General features: G+C 36.9%; 1 protein-coding gene across 2 annotated transcripts in view; it reads left to right on the top strand.

Moving 5' to 3' along the window:
- Positions 1–19,896, top strand: part of PIK3R4 (phosphoinositide-3-kinase regulatory subunit 4) — an 81,638-nt gene that overhangs the window by 16,016 nt on the left and 45,726 nt on the right. For both annotated transcript variants that reach the window (XM_082624751.1, XM_082624752.1), the window contains 3 exons: positions 1,133–1,267; positions 2,879–3,100; positions 14,496–14,669. In XM_082624751.1, coding sequence (XP_082480877.1) covers positions 1,133–1,267; positions 2,879–3,100; positions 14,496–14,669 — 531 coding nt within the window. The remainder of the gene's footprint in view (positions 1–1,132; positions 1,268–2,878; positions 3,101–14,495; positions 14,670–19,896) is intronic.

Genomic DNA, 19,896 nt, shown 5'->3' with positions numbered 1-19,896 from the left:
TCTCTTGTTGCGGAGCACAGCCTCTAGGCGCACGGGCTTCAGTAGTTGTGGCACGCGGGCTCGGTAGCTGTGGCTTGAGGGCTCTAGAGCAGGCTCAGTAGTTGTGGCACACGGGCTTAGTTGCTCCGCGGCATATGGGATCTTCCCGGACCAGGGCTTGAACCAGTGTCCTCTGCATTGGCAGGAGGATTCTTAACCACTGCGCCACCAGGGAAGCCCCCAAGGTCAAGGTTTGAGCCAGGGTCTGTGTGATTCCAAAGGCCAGCTTGATCTGTGATTTTAATGTGAAAATGTGTTTCTCTGTTAGCCTACTGCGTATCTCTTACCTGATAAGAAACTGTTTAAAAGGTAGGTCTTTGTGGAAGGATTCAGCTTTTTTTGCCTCAGATGTTTTGAGTGCTATATTTTGGGCTATTTGGTATTTTTTCCCAGTTTTATTGAGATATAATTGACATACATCACTGTATAATTTTAAGGTGTAGAGCATAATGGTTTGACTTAAATATATTGTGAAATGATTACTACAGTAAGTTTAGTTAGCATCCATCATCTCACATAGATATAATAAAAAGAAAAAAAATTTTTTCCTTGTGATGAGAACTCTTAGGATTTACTCCAATAACTTTCATATATACCATACAGCAATGTTAACTGTAGTTATCATGTTGTACATTTCTGTTTTTTTTTTTTTTTTTTTTTTGCGGTACGCGGGCCTCTCACTGTTGTGGCCTCTCCTGCTGCGGAGCACAGGCTCCGGACGCGCAGGCTCAGCAGCCATGGCTCACAGGCCCAGCCGCTCCGCGGCATGTGGGATCCTCCCGGACCGGGGCACGAACCTGTGTCCCCTGCATTGGCAGGCGGACTCTCAACCACTGAGCCACCAGGGAAGCCCACATTTCTGTATTTTTAAAAGAAGCTTATGATTTATTATTAAAACAGGTAGTTTGGGTATAGTTGTAGATTATGAGATTAGTTACTAAAAGTCTGATTAGGTTAAGTGCTAAATTGAAAAGTCCTGCTTTTCTTTAGTCTTATGATTATTACTTATATGTATTAAGACTTAGGGAAGAAAAGTTATAAGTATTACACACATTTATGATTATAATTATTATGCATTTTCTCCCTTTTATAGAAAACATAGCTCTGCTGGCAGAAACAGCTTTGAGATTCCTGGAATTAGTACAGTTGAAAAATCTCAGTATGGAAAATGACCCAAATAGTGAAGAAATAGATGAAGTTACACATCCCAGTGGAAATTATGACACAGGTAGTATGATTTTCTCTTCCAGATTTTCTGTTATTTAGAATGAATTGCCGATGTGAACTTGCAACAAACTCTCACTTATAATTTTAATGTAAAATGAAAGAATACCAGGTTTATAGAGGGAAGGATTCTGCTGTCTGACTGTTCCCTTTTACTCTTATACATTGTTACCTAACCAGAAAATGGCCAACTTGTCACCACAGATTCTAAGCTCAGTAGTTTTTCAGCCAGAATTGGTTTGTGTCAACAGCAAAGCTAGCTGAATTATATAATTCTTACAGGATAAAAGAAAAAAACATTGGAAACACCATAGACAAAGAATCTAAACCTTTTCTCCTTATGTGAGTATATTTTGAGTGTCCTCATTCATAAACTGTGTTTCTTTCATACTACCTATGATTTATGTATCAGAACCCACACCTTTTACTGTAAAGGAACAATGTGATGGTAAATTCTGTGAGGTCAGAGTCCCTGCCTCAAGTTTCTCTACATCCACACAGCTTTTAAGAGGCTTTTAATGAATGTTTATTATGTTAAAGATTTAGAAGTCAAATAATGTACTTAGATCTATTTCAAGATGTTTCTAGTTCAGAAAAAGTAGAGAAGTCTACTTTTCAGATTTTTATGCTGTAGACAACTGTAGTGTCTCAGTTACTTGTTAGAATGGATCATTTTATGCAACAAATATTATTTGGAGTTGAAGACACTGGAATAATTTTAAACTTATAGAAGCATGTATCAGAAAGGAAATCCTCACTTTTTTTTCACAGAATTACTGAGAAAATAATACTGTCCTACATCCTATAACCATGTAATTGGACCTTTTAAATAATGAAGCTAGGCATTAAAACTTTTGGGGAGTTAATCTGAAGTTTTTCTTAATGTGAACATAGAATTGTGCCTTTCAGACTGCCTTTTCCCTTGACAGTGGCTGCCCTCATTCATTTAGTTGGCATATAATTGTTAAACATAAGCTTTGCATCAGGCAATTCGTGTGCTTGCTGTAAGCACTAGGGATATAGTGGTAAATAAGACAGAAAAGATCCCTGCTCTTGAGATTGTTTCAGTAAGGAAAAGACAAACAACTAAGTAAATAAATAAATGAAAAGGGGAGGGTAGGTAGGTGATAAGGTCAGAGAAGAAGGCAGTGGCTAGATCATGTAAAGCCTTGTCAGGACTTGCAATGTATTTTCTGGCTTTCTAAAATATAATTAACCGACCTTTAAAAATGCTTTCTCAAAGGATTGCCCTGTACCATCAGATTATATCCTGAACCAGTCCAGTAATTTCAAGTCCTTGATTAAGCTGATCTTATTGGGGCAGTATGATCTCCCTCTGGTGCTTCCCCATAGTTTTTCTTTGAGCCTTATAAATTAACTAGTTAGATAGTAACCATGCCTGTGGCATCTGCTTATTAGCATGTTTTTCAATCTATATTTCATTTTCCCAACTATCCTTCAGAGCTTTGAGTAGTGGAAAAACTTAGTAATTATAGACTTTCTCTGGTGGCTTTTGTAATCATTCTGTTTTCTCCAAGGAGTGAGAAAGACTGGGTCTATATGTTTGGAGAAAAGAAAATTGATCATATTTTTCCTTTCTTTTTTTTTTTTTTAGAGCTCCAAGCTTTACATGAAATGGTCCAGCAGAAAGTTGTCACTTTGCTAAGTGACCCTGAAAATATCGTGAAACAAACCTTAATGGAAAATGGAATAACACGGCTGTGTGTATTCTTTGGACGTCAGAAAGCCAATGATGTTTTATTGTCCCACATGATCACTTTCCTGAATGATAAAAATGATTGGCATCTGCGTGGAGCTTTTTTTGATAGTATAGTTGGTATGTTTTTTGTTTGTTTTTAAATTTAAGATTTGAATTATCTTCTCAAACAGATACTTTCATGCAGTCTGAAAGGTGACAGTACTACCAAATTTTATTAGTAATGAAATGAGTTCCTGGTATTTCTGTCTTCATGCTGCTTTTGGTTGATGGAAGTATCTTAGTTGATCAAGGGATTGGTTAGTAAAACTGATATACTCTTATAAAGGGGTACCATGTGGTCATTAAAAAGTATGTTTTAAAAGAAAATTTAATGACCTGGGAAAGTACCGTGAAATATTATTAAAATGACTGAACCCAGTTGTGTAAAGGTAACAATAACAAGTCTGAATATACTAAGATGTGAACAGTGATTATCTCATATCTGTCAAATTTTCTATAGTAAACATGCATCACTTTTACAATCAGAAAATAAAGTATAATTATGATTGAAAATCAATCTAATTAGAAAGAATTAAAGATTATAGGCTTTGCTTTTTGTAAACTGAAAATTTGTGAAAAATTGATCAGCTTTGGGCTTCCCTGGTGGCGCAGTGGTTGAGAGTCCGCCTGCCGATGCAGGGGACACGGGTTCGTGCCCCGGTCCGGGAAGATCCCACATGCCGTGGAGCGGCTGGGCCCGTGAGCCATGACCGCTGAGCCTGTGCGTCCGGAGCCTGTGCTCCGCAACAGGAGGGGCCACAACAGTGAGAGCCCCGCGTACCGCAAAAAAAAAAAAAAATTAATCATCTTTTTTCCTACTCTTTTTTCAAAATGTTGCAATTCTTAATTTTCAGATTTATCTAAAGAAGAGAGACATCTTGTATTTTATCTGCATATGACTCCTATTGCATTTAGATTTAAAATTAGAAAGAAATGGACTTTGGTAGATTGTCATGTTTGACACAGATTTAATATTTTTCTTTTTGGAGTAATAACTGATTATTTTCCACCTGATTGTACTGACCTTTTCAATTTTAGTTTTGGTCATTTATGAAATGTTATATGCTAAAGCCATATTATTAAAATTACCCACTAACCCTTTTTATATCATTTTACACGTGATTATAAAGCTTGTCTGTTAACTCAAAAGATTTAAAGACTGTTCTGCACACTGGAAAGCTTTGCAGGTATTCAAACTTTCTCATGTAGTAGCAGAAGGCTGTAATAGAGTTTAGATTTTGATTTCCAGTAATCTGGGAAAGTAACTGCTAGAAGGTTTGCTGTTGGATGTTTTTCCTAAAAAATAAAAAAGGAAAGAAATTCATATAGCAACAGTATTCCTATTTTTGCGAATATTATTGTGTAATGTTTTGGAGAAAAGGGTACTTTCTGTTTTTGAAAAGCCTTGAAATTGCTGTTCTTGCTTTGTTATAACTGGAGATTACTGTACCTCCTCTTTTCAGACATCTCTAGTTTGTTTTTAATTTTTGCATTAGTTTATTGATTCATGTCAGCCTTCCATCTTGGACTCCATCTAACTCAGTTCCTAAATACAGTATGGTTCTCACACCTTTCTGTCTTTCATGCTCTCTTCTTTCAAATAATCTTATTTTTATTTTTTTTTCTTGGGAAAAGGTGGTTCTTGGAACTTCATCCATTGGTTAATTCATGTGTATTTTGAAAAATGGCCTTTTTTTTTTTTTTTTTTTTTTGAGGTACACGGGCCTCTCACTGTTGTGGCCTCTCCCGTTGTGGAGCACAGGCTCCGGACGCGCAGGCTCAGCGGCCACGGCTCACGGGCCTAGCCGCTCCGCGGCATGTGGGATCTTCCTGGACGGGGCATGAACCCATGTCCCCTGCATCGGCAGGTGGACTCTCAACCACTGCGCCACCAGGGAAGCCCAAAAAATGGCCTTTATATTAGTTCTTTTTTCATTTTAAAATAATTTTCATTGATTTTTTTGTTTGTTTATAAAAGTAATATGTACTTCCTGTAGAAAAATTGGAAAATCGTGAAAACAAATCCCCTGCAATCCTCTAGCCCATGAACAGCCTCTGTTAATATTTTGTTTTTTTTTCTTCCTGTGGGTCATCCTCACCTTCCCCTTGTACCCATCGTCCCGTTCTGCCATCTGTGAGGCATGGTCGTGTGCTGGCTAAGAGCAGGCACTCTTGGCGACAGACTTCTGGGTTCAAGTTCTGGCTTTGTCACCTACTGGTTGTGGTTCTAGGGGAAATCATTTAATCTTTTGTGTGTCTTAATTTCCCTATCTGTAAAATGGGAATAATAATATTACCTAACTCACTGGTTGTTGCGAAGATAAAATGAATTAACATATGTAATAGTGCCTGGCACATAAGTGCTATGTATGTATTATATTACTTCTTAGTCTTGTTATTTTTTAAACCTTTTTCTAGGATCATATGTATATTCTAAGCATTTTCTCATGTCATTAAAAATTCTTTGAAACCATAATTTAATAGAAATATTTCATTATACAGTTTTATCAAAATTTATTTAACTCTTCTTTTGAATATTTAAATTGTTTTAACTTTCGTCAACCATATATTATACACATAATCATTTACATAAATATTTGCCTGATTATTTTCTCAGGCTAGAAGTCTGAAATTTTAATTACTGAGTTAAATAATATGAACATATTTTTAAACCTTGACACATTTTATAAGCTTTTCAAAAAGATAATATAATTTACTACTCTGATCAGCATTGTTTGATAGTACTGCACAGCCTTCCAGTGTGGAATAGGCTTCAATCAACTTTTGCTTGTTGGTAGCTAAAAGCAATGACTTGCTTTAGTGTGTATTTATTTGCTTATCAGTGAAGGTGAAAAAAATTTCTCATGTTGATTACTCATTCATGTTTCTTACTCTTTGAATTTTTAATTTATTATTTTGGCCCCTTTTTTGATGGTGTTATGCTTTTCTTATTGATTTTTTTCTGAGTCTTTTATATATACATTAAAAACAATAACTTTTGATCTTTTCTATGGCACTTTTCTTGAATAACTTGACTTATTTTTTATGTCTTTTAAAATAATTTTAGTGTTGTCAATTTATTTGATCTTTTCCTTTGTGATTTTTTTTTTTTTTTACTTTTGTGCTTAAATATTTTCCCATTTCAGAATTAGGTTAATAATCTGTTGGGCACATGTCTGTTTTGTTTCGCTTTGTTTTTTTGTTTGTTTTTTTTACATCTTTATTGGAGTATTATTTCTTAACAATGGTGTGTTAGTTTCTGCTTTAAAACAAATTTAATCAGTTATACATATACATATGTTCCCATATCCCCTCCCTTTTGCGTCTCCCTCCCACCCTCCCTGTCCCACCCCTCCAGGTGGTCACAAAGCACCGAGTTGATCTCCCTGTGCTATGCGGCTGCTTCCCATTAGCTATCTACCTTACGTTTGGTAGTGTATATATGTCCATGCCTCTCTTTCGCTTTGTCACAGCTTACCCTTCCCCCTCCCCATATCCTCAAGTCCATTCTCTAGTAGGTCTGTGTCTTTATTCCTGTCTTACCCCTATGTTCTTCATGACATTTTTTTTTCTTAAATTCCATATATATGTGTCAGCATACGGTATTTGTCTTTCTCTTTCTGACTTACTTCACTCTGTATGACAGACTCTAGGTCCATCCACCTCATTACAAATAGCTCAATTTCATTTCTTTTTATGGCTGAGTAATATTCCATTGTATATATGTGCCACATCTTCTTTTTTTTTTTTTTTTTTTTTTTTTTGCGGTACGCAGGCCTCTCACTGCCGTGGCCTCTCCCGTTGCGGAGCACAGGCTCCAGACGCACAGGCCCAGCGGCCATGGCTCACGGGCCCAGCCGCTCCGCGGCATGCGGGATCCTCCCCGACCGGGGCACGAACCCGTGTCCCCTGCATCAGCAGGCGGACTCACAACCACTGCGCCACCAGGGAAGCCCTGCCACATCTTCTTTATCCATTCATCCGATGATGGACACTTAGGTTGTTTCCATGTCCTGGCTATTGTGAATAGAGCTGCAATGAACATTTTGGTACATGTCTCTTTTTGAATTATGGTTTTCTCAGGGTATATGCCCATTAGTGGGATTGCTGGGTCATATGGTAGTTCTATTTGTAGTTTTTTAAGGAACCTCCATGCCGTTCTCCATAGTGGCTGTACCAATTCACATTCCCACCAGCAGTGCAAGAGTGTTCCCTTTTTTCCACACCCTCTCCAGCATTTATTGTTTCTAGATTTTTGGATGATGGCCATTCTGACTGGTGTGAGATGATATCTCATTGTAGTTTTGATTTGCATTTCTCTAATGAGTAAAGATGTTGAGCATCCTTTCATGTGTTTGTTGGCAGTCTGTATATCTTCTGTGGAGAAATGTCTATTTAGGTCTTCTGCCCATTTTTGGATTGGGTTGTTTGTTTTTTTGTTATTGAGCTGCATGAGCTGCTTATAAATTTTGGAGATGAATCCTTTGTCAGTTGCTTCATTTGCAAATATTTTCTCCCATTCTAAGGGTTGTGTTTTGGTCTTGTTTATGGTTTCCTTTGCTGTGCAAAAGCTTTTAAGTTTCATTAGGTCCCATTTGTTTATTTTTGTCTTTATTTCCATTTCTCTAGGAGGTGGGTCAAAAAGGATCTTGCTGTGATTTATGTCATAGAGTGTTCTGCCTATGTTTTCCTCTAAGAGTTTGATAGTTTCTGGCCTTACATTTAGGTCTTTAATCCATTTTGAGCTTATTTTTGTGTATGGTGTTAGGGAGTGATCTAATCTCATACTTTTACATGTCCCTATCCAGTTTTCCCAGCACCACTTATTGAAGAGACTGTCCTTTCTCCACTGTACATTCCTGCCTCCTTTATCAAAGATAAGGTGACCATATGTGCGTGGGTTTATCTCTGGGCTTTCTATCCTGTTCCATTCATCTATCTTTCTGTTTTTGTGCCAGTACCATACTGTCTTGATTACTGTAGCTTTGTAGTATAGTCTGAAGTCAGGGAGCCTGATTCCTCCAGCTCCATTTTTCATTCTCAGGATTGCTTTGGCTATTCGGGGTCTTTTGTGTTTCCATACAAATTGTGAAATTTTTTGTTCTAGTTCTGTGAAAAATGCCAGTGGTAGTTTGATAGGGATTGCATTGAATCTGTAGATTGCTTTGGGTAGTAGAGTCATTTTCACAATGTTGATTCTTCCAATCCAAGAACATGGTATATCTCTCCATCTATTTGTATCATCTTTAATTTCTTTCATCAGTGTCTTATAATTTTCTGCATACAGGTCTTTTGTCTCCTTAGGTAGGTTTATTCCTAGATATTTTATTCTTTTTGTTGCATTGGTAAATGGGAGTGCTTCCTTGATTCCACTTTCAGATTTTTCATCATTAGTATATAGGAATGCCAGAGATTTCTGTGCATTAATTTTGTATCCTGCAACTTTACCAAATTCCTTGATTAGCTCTAGTAGTTTTCTGGTAGCATCTTTAGGATTCTCTATGTATAGTATCATGTCATCTGCAAACAGTGACAGCTTGACTTCTTCTTTTCCGATTTGGATTCCTTTTATTTCCTTTTTTCTCTGATTGCTGTGGCTAAAACTTCCAAAACTGTTGAATAAGAGTGGTGAGAGTGGGCAACCTTGTCTTCTTCCTGATCTGAGTGGAAATGGTTTCAGTTTTTCACCATTGAGGACGATGCTGGCTGTGGGTTTGTCATATATGGCCTTTATTATGTTGAGGAAAGTTCCCTCTATGCCTACTTTCTGCAGGATTTTTATCATAAATGGGTGTTGAATTTTGTCGAAAGCTTTCTCTGCATCTATTGAGATGATCATATGGTTTTTCTCCTTCAGTTTGTTAATATGGTGTATCACGTTGATTGATATGCGTATACTGAAGAATCCTTGCATTCCTGGAATAAACCTCACTTGATCATGGTGTATGATCCTTTTAATGTGCTGTTGAATTTTGTTTGCTAGTATTTTGTTGAGGATTTTTGCATCTCTGTTCGTCAGTGATATTGGCCTGTAGTTTTCTTTCTTTGTGACATCCTTGTCTGGTTTTGGTATCAAGGTGATAGTGGCCTCATAGAATGAGTTTGGGAGTGTTCCTCCCTCTGCTATATTTTGGAAGAGTTTGAGAAGGATAGGTGTTAGTTCTTCTCTAAATGTTTGATAGAATTCGCCTGTGAAGCCATCTGGTCCTGGGCTTTTGTTTGTTGGAAGATTTTTTTTTTTTTTTTTTTTTTTTTTCGGTACGCGGGCCTCTCACTGTTGTGGCCTCTCCCGTTGCGGAGCACAGGCTCCGGACGCGCAAGCTCAGCGGCCATGGCTCACGGGCCCAGCCGCTCCGCGGCATATGGGATCCTCCCAGACCGGGGCACGAACCCGTATCCCCTGCATCGGCAGGCGGACTCTCAACCACTGCGCCACCAGGGAGGCCCTGTTGGAAGATTTTTAATCACAGTTTTAATTTCAGTGCTTGTGATTGGTCTGTTCATATTTTCTATTTCTTCCTGATTCAGTCTTGGCAGGTTGTGCATTTCTGAGAATTTGTCCATTTCTTCCAGGTTGTCCATTTTATTGGCATAGAGTTGCTTGTAGTAATCTCTCATGATCTTTTGTATTTCTGCAGTGTCAGTTGTTACTTCTCCTTTTTCATTTCTAATTCTATTGATTTGAGTCTTCTCCCTTTTTTTCTTGATGAGTCTGGCTAATGGTTTATCAATTTTTTTTATCTTCTCAAAGAACCAGCTTTTAGTTTTATTGATCTTTGCTATCGTTCCCTTCATTTCTTTTTCATTTATTTCTGATCTGATTTTTATGATTTCTTTCGTTCTGCTAACTTTGGGATGTTTTTGTTCTTCTTTCTCTAATTGCTTTAGGTGCAAGTTTAGGTTGTTTATTCGAGATGTTTCCTGTTTCTTAAGGTGGGATTGTATTGCTATAAACTTCCCTCTTAGAACTGCTTTTGCTGCATCCCATAGGTTTTGGGTCGTCGTGTCTCCATTGTCATTTGTTTCTAGGTATTTTTTAATTTCCTCTTTGATTTTTTCAGTGATCACTTCGTTATTAAGTAGTGTATTGTTTAGCCTCTATGTGTTTGTATTTTTTACAGATCTCTTCCTGTAATTGATATATAGTCTCATAGCATTGTGGTCGGAAAAGATACTTGATACCATTTCAATTTTCTTAAATTTACCAAGGCTTGATTTGTGACCCAAGATATGATCTATCCTGGAGAATGTTCCATGAGCACTTGAGAAAAATGTGTATTCTGTTGTTTTTGGATGGAATGTCCTATAAATATCAATTAATTCCATCTTGTTTAATGTATTATTTAAAACTTGTGTTTCCTTATTTATTTTCATTTTGGATGATCTGTCCCTTGGTGAAAGTGGGGTTTTAAAGTCCCCTACTATGAATGTGTTACTGTTGATTTCCCCTTTTATGGCTGTTAGTATTTGCCTTATGTATTGAGGTGCTCCTATGTTGGGTGCGTAAATATTTACAATTGTTATATCTTCTTCTTGGATCGATCCCTTGATCATTATGTAGTGTCCTTCTTTGTCTCTTCTAGTAGTCTTTATTTTAAAGTCTATTTTGTCTGATATGAGAATTGCTACTCCAGCTTTCTATTTGCATGGAATATCTTTTTTCATCCCCTTACTTTCAGTCTGTATGTGTCTCTAGGTCTGAAGTGGGTCTCTTGTAGACAGCATATATATGGGTCTTGTTTTTGTATCCATTCAGCCAATCTGTGTCTTTTGGTGGGAGCATTTAGTCCATTTACATTTAAGGTAATTATCGGTATGTATGTCCCTATTCCCATATTCTTAATTGTTTTGGGTTTGTTATTGTAGGTCTTTTCCTTCTGTTGTGTTTCTTGCCTAGAGAAGTTCCTTTAGCATTTGTTGTAAAGCTGGTTTGGTGGTGCTGAACTCTCTCAGCTTTTGCTTGTCTGTAAAGGTTTTAATTTCTTCGTCAAATCTGAAAGATCCTTGCTGGATAGAGTAATCTTGGTTGCAGGTTTTTCTCCTTCATCACTTTAAATATGTCCTGCCAGTCCCTTCTGGCTTGCAGAGTTTCTGCTGAAAGGTCAGCTATTAACCTTATGGGGATTCCCTTGTGTGTTATTTGTTGTTTTTCCCTTGCTGCTTTTAATATGTTTTCTTTGTATTTAATTTTTGACAGTTTGATTAATATGTGTCTTGGCGTATTTCTCCTTGGATTTATCCTGTATGGGACTCTCTGTGCCTCCTGAATTTGACTGACTATTTCCTTTCCCATATTAGGGAAGTTTTCAACTATAATCTCTTCAAATATTTTCTCAGTCCGTTTCTTTTTCTCTTCTTCTGGAACCCCTATAATTTGAATGTTGGTGCGTTTAATGTTGTCCCAGAGGTCTCTGAGACTGTCCTCAGTTCTTTTCATTCTTTTTTCTTTCTTCTGCTCTGCAGTAGTTATTTCCACTATTTTATCTTCCACGTCACTTATCCGTTCTTCTACCTCAGTTATTCTGCTATTGATCGCATCTAGAGTATTTTTCATTTCACTTATTGTGTTTTTAATCATTGCTTGATTCATCTTTAGTTCTTCTAGGTCCTTCTTAAATGTTTCTTGCATTTTGTCTATTCTATTTCCAAGATTTTGGATCATCTTTACTATCATTATTCTGAATTCTTTTTCAGGTAGACTGCCTATTTCCTCTTCATTTGTTAGGTCTGGTGGGTTTTTATCTTGCTCCTTCTCCTGCTGTGTGTTTTTCTGTCTTCTCATTTTGCTTATCTTACTGTGTTTGGGGTCTCCTTTTTGCAGGCTGCAGGTTCGTAGTTCCCGTTGTTTTTGGTGTCTGTCCCCAGTGGCTAAGGTTGGTTCAGTGGGATGTGTAGGCTTCCTGGTGGAGGGGACTAGTGCCTGTGTTCTGGTGGATGAGGCTGGCTCTTTTCTTTCTGGTGGGCAGGTCCACGTCTGGTGGTGTGTTTTGGGGTGTCTGTGGACTTTTTATTATTTTAGGCAGCCTCTCTGCTAATGGGTGGCATTGTGTTCCTGTCTTGCTGGTTGTTTGGCATAGGTTGTCCAGCACTGTAGCTTGCTGGTCGTTGACTGAAGCTGGGTGCTGGTGTTGAGATGGAGATCTCTGGAAGATTTTCGCCATTTGATATCATGTGGAGCTGGGAGGTCTCTTGTGGACAGTGTCCTGAAGTTGGCTCTCCCACCTCAGAGGCACAGCACTGACTCCTGGCTCCTCAATTTGGGATGATTTGTTGTCTATTCATGTATTCCACAGATGCAGGGTACATCAAGTTGATTGTGGAGCTTTAATCCGCTGCTTCTGAGGCTGCTGGGAGAGATTTCCCTTTCTCTTCTTTGTTCTCACAGCTCCCGGGTATTTTGCTTTGTTTTAATGCTTTATTTTTTCACATAAAAATATGAACTGTTTAATTGATCTTTATTTGGGGCTGTGGTATGAGGTGAAATCTAAATTTTTCTCAGAAATATAACCAATTTTCCTAACACTATTTACTAAACATTTCATTCATTTTCCATTGATTTGTGAAGCTTCTATTGTCATCTGTTGTATGCATATATCTTTTAGGGTTACTTTTCTAGATATCCTATTCCATCGATTTTTTCTACTTCTGTACTCAATATTATACTCTTTTTATAGCTATATTATATTTTAATTATTATATATTTATAAGCAACTTTAGTATCTGGTAGAATAAGCTCCCCAGATGTCATTCTTCTTTTCCAAAATATTTTGAGCTATTTTAGCTCATTATACATTTCAGTTTGTAAAGTTTTTAAATATAATCCACTGGAATTTTAGACAGCGTTTTTTCTTTTATTACAGAAAAAAATTCTAAAATTATTTCTCAATATAGTGGAAATATGCTTTTGCAAATCATTCAAAATATATGAAGTAAGTATGAAAGGCAACAGTTGCACTTTCCAGAGGCACCTACTCTGGTTTGTGGTTTTGGTTTGATATCTTCAGGTGATTATTGCCATGTCTTTAAATAGTATTTTCATATTACTCTTTTTAGGATTATCAACTTTACACTTTATCTCTTGACTTTTTTCTATGCCACATGAAGATTTAACTCAGTCATATCATACCCTTATCCCCCTTCATCTCTGTTTTGAGATTCAGATCTTTAGTTTGTTGTTTTTATATCTTTAAATAATTCAACCTGTTTCTTATTGGTCTACTTTTGAGTTGGACTACAAGGAATTTAGTGCCTGCTTTCCTCCCTTCCTCCTTTCCTCCCTTCCTTCCTCCCTTTCTTCCTCCCTTCCTTCCTCCCTTCCTCCCTTGCTCCCTTCCTTTTTTTCGCTTTTCTTCCATTCTAATTCTTTTGTGGGTTGATAATTCAACTAATTGTTAATTGACAGTTCAACTAAACAATTGCATTTTCATAGTTGATAATATTTACATTCTGTTATGTAATTGTAATAAAGTCTTTTGTGCTTGTATAGACTGATTCTGAAAAGTCAAAACAATTTACATGATTAAGAATGTGTAACTTTTTTTGACTTTACAGCCAAGTAGTGCACTATATTTATAACTGCTTCACCACAATTCTAATGCCATAACTCCTTTATCACTTGATGAGAATGTTTATAGCGTCAGGGTCAGTGGATTCTTTTTTCTATCGTCGGCAAACTACTAAATGCACATTGTAATTTATTTCATTTTTACACTATGACTTTCTTGAACAACTTTTTTGTCATGGAGTTTCAGAGTTTTCTGTTTTCCTTTTAGAGAGAAAAGTAATATACCTTCCTCACTTTATGTTATCTAGCTTCTTTCTTACCAGTTTTATCTATTGCTTGTAGTCTGTTCTATTTTTCTTCTTGATAACATTTTCAAAGTTTATTGACCTTTAGGTCTAATTTGGGCTGATTAATTTCTAGCTCTTTATTAGCTATTATCCTTTCTTCCCCATTGAATTCCTGGGTTATATCTACCATTTTGTACATTCTACATTTTCTTTATTTTTCTGGAGTACATCCCTAAGAACTTTCTTAGAAATGTTTGCATGGGAGGTAAACACATATAGTTCTGGCATGTCTCAAAATGACTTATTTTTGTTTTCTTATTTTATTGACAGTTTGGGTATAAAATTTCTTCCATAACCTTGAAGGTCTTGCCCTGTTGTGTTCTAGCCTACATTGCTGCTGAAGATCATCTGATGCCAGTCTGATTCTACTTCCTTTTTAGGGAATCTGTATTTTTCTTTCTGTAAGCTCATAGGATCTTTTTTTCCCTTGGTGTCGCAGAATTTCTTGCAGATTTGCATTGGTGTGGGTCTTTTTCATCTATTATGCTGGGTAGGAAATGCAGCGTCCCTGTCTGGATTGTTGCTCAATATATTTGACTTTTGATTAATTTTATTGTTTTACTTAATGGCATTTGTACTTTCAGGTATAAAACAATCATGTAACATTGCTTCTCTTTTTCAGGTGTTGCTGCCTATGTTGGCTGGCAAAGCTCCTCAATTCTCAAACCCCTGCTGCAACAAGGCCTTAGTGATGCTGAGGAATTTGTTATTGTGAAAGCTCTTAATGCCCTTACCTGTATGTGCCAGTTAGGGCTGCTGCAAAAACCCCATGTCTATGAATTTGCCAGCGATATTGGTAAGTTTTTGTTTCTCAAAATTAGGATGGGAAAATTAAGGAGTAGTAAGAGAAACAACAACTGATAGGGTGTTATAAAGTTTCTAGGCAATCTAGAGTGAGATTTTCAGCTTCACTGTCCCTGTTGTGTGTGTGTCTGTGTGTGCACATCCATGTGCATGCTTATGCCTGCATGCTTGTATGTATGTGAGGGACACATAGGCACACACACAGGAGCACTGGCCCTCCAGCCCAGGTTGGGAAATACACCTTTGTTTTAATCTGTAGTTAAGTCTTGATGATCCTTGAAAAATGAAGATTTTTTTTTTTTTTTAAACACAATGTGGATTAAGTCTTTAACTGCTCTGAAGTGTCAGCTTATGTTTTTGGACACTTGACCATTAATCAAGTTGAAACTGGATGTGGAGGATTGTCTGTGACTTCTGTCATTGCACTGATCGCCAGTTAAGCATTCATAGTATTGACGTTACTACTGTTGGTAATTTTATTAACCAATGAAAGGAATTAATTCCTTGACCTTTATAACAGTTATCTAGGTCCATCAACTTAAAATTCAGAATAAGAGCAAACCAGGTACATGTGACACACTGTAAAATTAAAAATATTAGAAGCTCTTAGTCTTCTTAACACTTCATTTTAAGAAAGTAACCAGTGTATTGATAAGATTGCACGTTGGCTTTGTACTGAGAAGACATGAAATCTTAGGAAATTGCCTTTTTAGATAAAATACTTTATTGCTGCTGAATGCTTTGCCAAGAAAATTTATAGAAAGCCAAAATTAGTTAGATTTGGTTAATAGGTTTTTCTTGAGTCAATCCTCAGAGAAAAAAGACAAAGGAGTTTTTATCTTGATAGTTGAAATTAGATGGTTAGATAGTAGAGAGGTATAAAATGTCTGGAAGTTTTTAGGCATGAATGTAGCTTTTTAAAAGAAAAATTTTGTGGAAATCTGAGTATATGTAGGTTTCTTATTTTGCACTCTTAATATTTAAAATCATTCGTTTAGTTTGTAACACTAATTTGGTTTGAATGTTTTTGATGATTATGTTAAAAATAATGACAAATTTATTAGAAAAGTTCTGAGTATTGGCAACATAATCATGATAAAAATCTCTATTACACTGAAATGCTTTTGATTTTTTGTGTAAGCTGCAGAGTGCTAAACCTTGAGGGAGTCATCTCTGTTTTCTTCCTAAGTTTTAAAAGAGCTAATAGCTTGGGAAACAAAAATTATTAATATAATAAAAGATGTTAGAATGTTTTTTGAATTTCTGATCCTGTGTAGTGTAAGGCAGATGTAGAAAGCACCACTTTTCATAATAATATTAAAGAGAAAATGTATCATCTTAACACACATACTTTGCTGCCTGGAATATTTTCCTGCTCATTCTCATTGTGTGAATTCTCACATCAGTGTTTTCTTTTTTTCTCCTGTGAAAGTGGCATTACCTCCTAAGGGTCGAGTTTTTCTTGCTTTCGACTTTGATCTTCTTCATTCTAATGAAAATCCTTTGTATATAAATATGTACTTGTATATTCTAATTTCACATAATACATTCCTTCTGTTGCCTAATTATTTGGAAATTATTTTTGAGATTTAATATGGCATATAATTAGCATTTTATTTATCTGCAAAATGGATGTCCATCAATTTTTAAGCAAAACTTATCATAAAAGATAGTTTTTTACCCCTCCTGTCAAATTTTGCAGAAATTTTTCTGAGTCCTATGGGTTTTAGTCATTGGTCATAGGATGAACATATGGGGGTCCTCATGTATCTTAAGTTTAGTATCAAAATAAATTATTATCTTTAGGTATAGAATAAACCCAATGTGGTATAACTTTTTGGGTGTGATGCTCCCTTAGAACTGGAACTGAATTTGGTGCTAGCTATGGGGAGAAAAAAAAAACCCTTGCTGAGAAAAATCAAGCAAATAGTCATTTGTTGGCATTTTGAACTATTTAAAAGAAGAAAGTTTTTAATAACTTACAAACACCTACTTACTTAAAACAAGTGATAAACTGTATGCACCTCTCTGTTCTGTCTTTATGTGTGGTTAGCCTGTTGTAGTGATTCTTAAAGGGAATTATTGTGGTGGTGGTGATTATCATGATTAAAAACTATACTCTTCCCACTTAGACATTATGAAAACTCACCTTTCCATCTGCTTGTCCCCAGATAATTGGAAATATAATGGATGTTCTATGGGAAATCTTCGATTCTGGTTTCTTGTATTTGGAGTCTTGGAGGTTCTTTGTATCAGTTAGCTACTGACTGATATAATAATGCTGTACAACAATCAACCACAAAATCACAGTAAATCCTTTGGTCAAGTTCTCAGCATGCATTTGCGAGCTCAGTGGGCGGCTCTGCTTTAGGCCTTGCATCTCCCAGACGCCCGTGGTGATTGTGGTTTATCTGTCTCATTCTGGGGCCCAGGTTGGAGGGGCAGCAACCACCCAGGTTATGTTCTGGGTGATCGCAGAAGCCTAGCTATGCCACACATTTCAAGCCTCTGTTTGTGTTACATCTGTTGACATTCCATTGGCTAGAGCAGGTACTGTGACTGAGACAAGAGGGAGGGACAGAGAAGTACCCTTTGTACACCATGAGCACCAGGCAAGAGTGACTGTATAACAGAGATGACGCAAAGAATCGGGACCACTAATTCAGTCTCATCTAGTGCCTAACTCCGCCAGTTCATCTTGAGTTTATTTATTTTTCGGAGGTTTTTCAATGTTTTTCCAGTCCTCATTTTCTCTGTTGTGAGAGGGAAACTACCAGCCCTCCCTTGTTGGCCCCAGAGGCTGCGGGGTGTTTATGAAATGATCAAAATCACCTCCATGTGTAGTTAGAAGAATTGGAAATGGGAGAACTTTGGAGACAGATACCTTGAACAATTTTCTTCTCTTCCCCTATTTATATAAGTAATATTAGCATGAAATAGTATTTTTTTATCATTTCTTATTTTTTAAATTTACTTTTTATTGAGGTAACATTGGTTTATAACATCATTTAAGTTTCATGTGTACAACATTATATTTCTACTTCTGTACACACTACAGTGTGCTTACCACCAAAAATTTAGTTTCTGTCCATCATCATTCAGTTGATCCCCTTTACCCATTTTGTCCTCCTCCCTGCCCCTCCCCGTCTGGTAACTATTACTCTGTCCTCTGTATCTATATGCTTGCTTTTGTTTGGTTTAGTTCATTTATTTTACCTTTTTTGTTTGTTTGTTTTTTATATTCCACATATGAGTGAAATCATATGGTGTTTTTCTTTCTCAGTCTGACATATTTAACTTAGCATAATACACCCAGGGTCCATCCACGTTGTTGCAGATGGCAAGATTTCACCTTTTTTATGGCTGAGTAATATTCCATTGCATCTTTATACCACATCTTCATCCATTGATGGGCACTTAGGTTGCTCCTATATCTTGGCTATTGTAAATAAAGCTATGTGATGAACATAGGGGTGCATATATCTTTTTGAATTAGTATTTTCTTATTCTTTGGATAAATACACCAAAATAGCTGGATCTTATGGTAGTTCTAAATGTTTCGAGGAATTTCCACTCTGTTTTCCATAGTGGCTGCACCAATTTACATTCCCACAGTATATGAGGTTTCCTTTTCTGCACATCCTTTCCAACACTTACTATTTCTCATCTTTTTGATAATAGCCATTCTGATGGATGAGAGGTGATGGCTCATTGTAGTTTTGATTTGCATTTCCCTTATAATTAGTGATGGTGAACATCTTTTCATGTGTCTGCCATCCAACTGTATGTCTTCTTTGGAAAGATGTTTGTTCAGCTCCTCTGCTCATTTTTTGTTTAGGTTGTTTGTTTTTTTTGTTGTTGAGTTGTATGAGTTCTTTATATATATTGGACTTTAACCCCTTATCAGATATATGACTTGCATATATCTTCTCCCACTCAGTAGGTTGTTTGTTTTGTTGATGGTTCCTTTTGCTGTGCAGACGCTTTTTAGTTTGGTGTAGTCCCATTTATTTATTTTTGCTTTTGTTTCTCTTGCCCGAGGAGACATAGCTAGAAAGATTTTTGCTAAGACTGATGTCAGAGAGCATGCTGCATATGTTTTCTTTTAGTGGTTGTGTGCTTTCAGGTCTTTAATTCATTTTGAGTTAATTTTTGTGTATGGTGAGAGATAGTGGTCTAGTTTCACTTTTTTGCATGTAGTTGTCCAGTTTTCCCAACACCATTTAAGAGACTGTCCTTTCTCCATTGTATGTGCTCTTTTGTTGTCCACATGTGTGGGTTTATGTCTGTCTGGATGATGATTTACCCATTGATGTAAATGGGGTGTTAAAGCCCTTACTGTTACTGTGTTGCTGTCAGTTTCTCCCTTTAGGTCTGTTAATAATTGTTTTGTATACTTTGGTGCTCCTATGTTAGGTGTATATATGTATATTAATCACTGTTATGTCTTTTCAGTGAATTGTCCTGTTTATCATTATATACTGTCCATCTTTGTCTTTTGTTACCTTTTTTTGGCTTGAAGTCTATTTTACTTGATATGAGTTTGGCTACATTCCCTCTCTTTAGGCTGTAATTTGGAGTGTCATCTTCCATCCCTTCACTTTGATCCTGTGTCTGTCTGCAGAGCTGAGGTGAATCTCCTGGAGGCAGCATATAGTTGGGTCTTGTTTTTAATCCATCTGGCCACTCTGTGTCTTTTGATTGGTGAAGTCAATCAATTTAAATTTAGGGTGATTACTGATAGATGAGGACTTAGTACTGCCATTTAATCTTTTGTTTTCTGGTTGCTCTGTATCTTCATTGTTTCTTTTTCCTTGTGTTTCTGTTTGCCATTTTGGTTTGGTGGTTTTCTGTGATATTTTTCTCAGTTTCCTCTCTTTTTTTTTTTTTTTTTTTTCGGTACGCGGGCCTCTCACTGTTGTGGCCTCTCCCGTTGCGGAGCACAGGCTCCGGACGCGCAGGCTCAGTGGCCACGGCTCACGGGCCCAACCGCTCCGCGGCATGTGGGAACCTCCCGGACTGGGGCATGAACACATATCCCCTGCATCGGCGGGCGGACTCTCAACCAGTGCACCACCAGGGAAGCCCCCCTCATTTTTTTAATGTTTCCTGTCTCTGCTCTAGATTTATGTTTTGTGGTTACCATGAGGTTTGTATAAAACATTGCATAGGTAAAATAATCCTTTTTCTACTGATGGCATCTTCATTTACCTCTGTGG

This window comes from Mesoplodon mirus (assembly GCF_964341445.2).
Source record: "Mesoplodon mirus genome assembly, chromosome: 6".
Taxonomy (NCBI): domain Eukaryota; kingdom Metazoa; phylum Chordata; class Mammalia; order Artiodactyla; family Ziphiidae; genus Mesoplodon; species Mesoplodon mirus.
The sequence above is the reverse complement of the archived record's forward strand: the minus strand, read 5'-3'. Positions and strand labels throughout refer to the sequence as shown.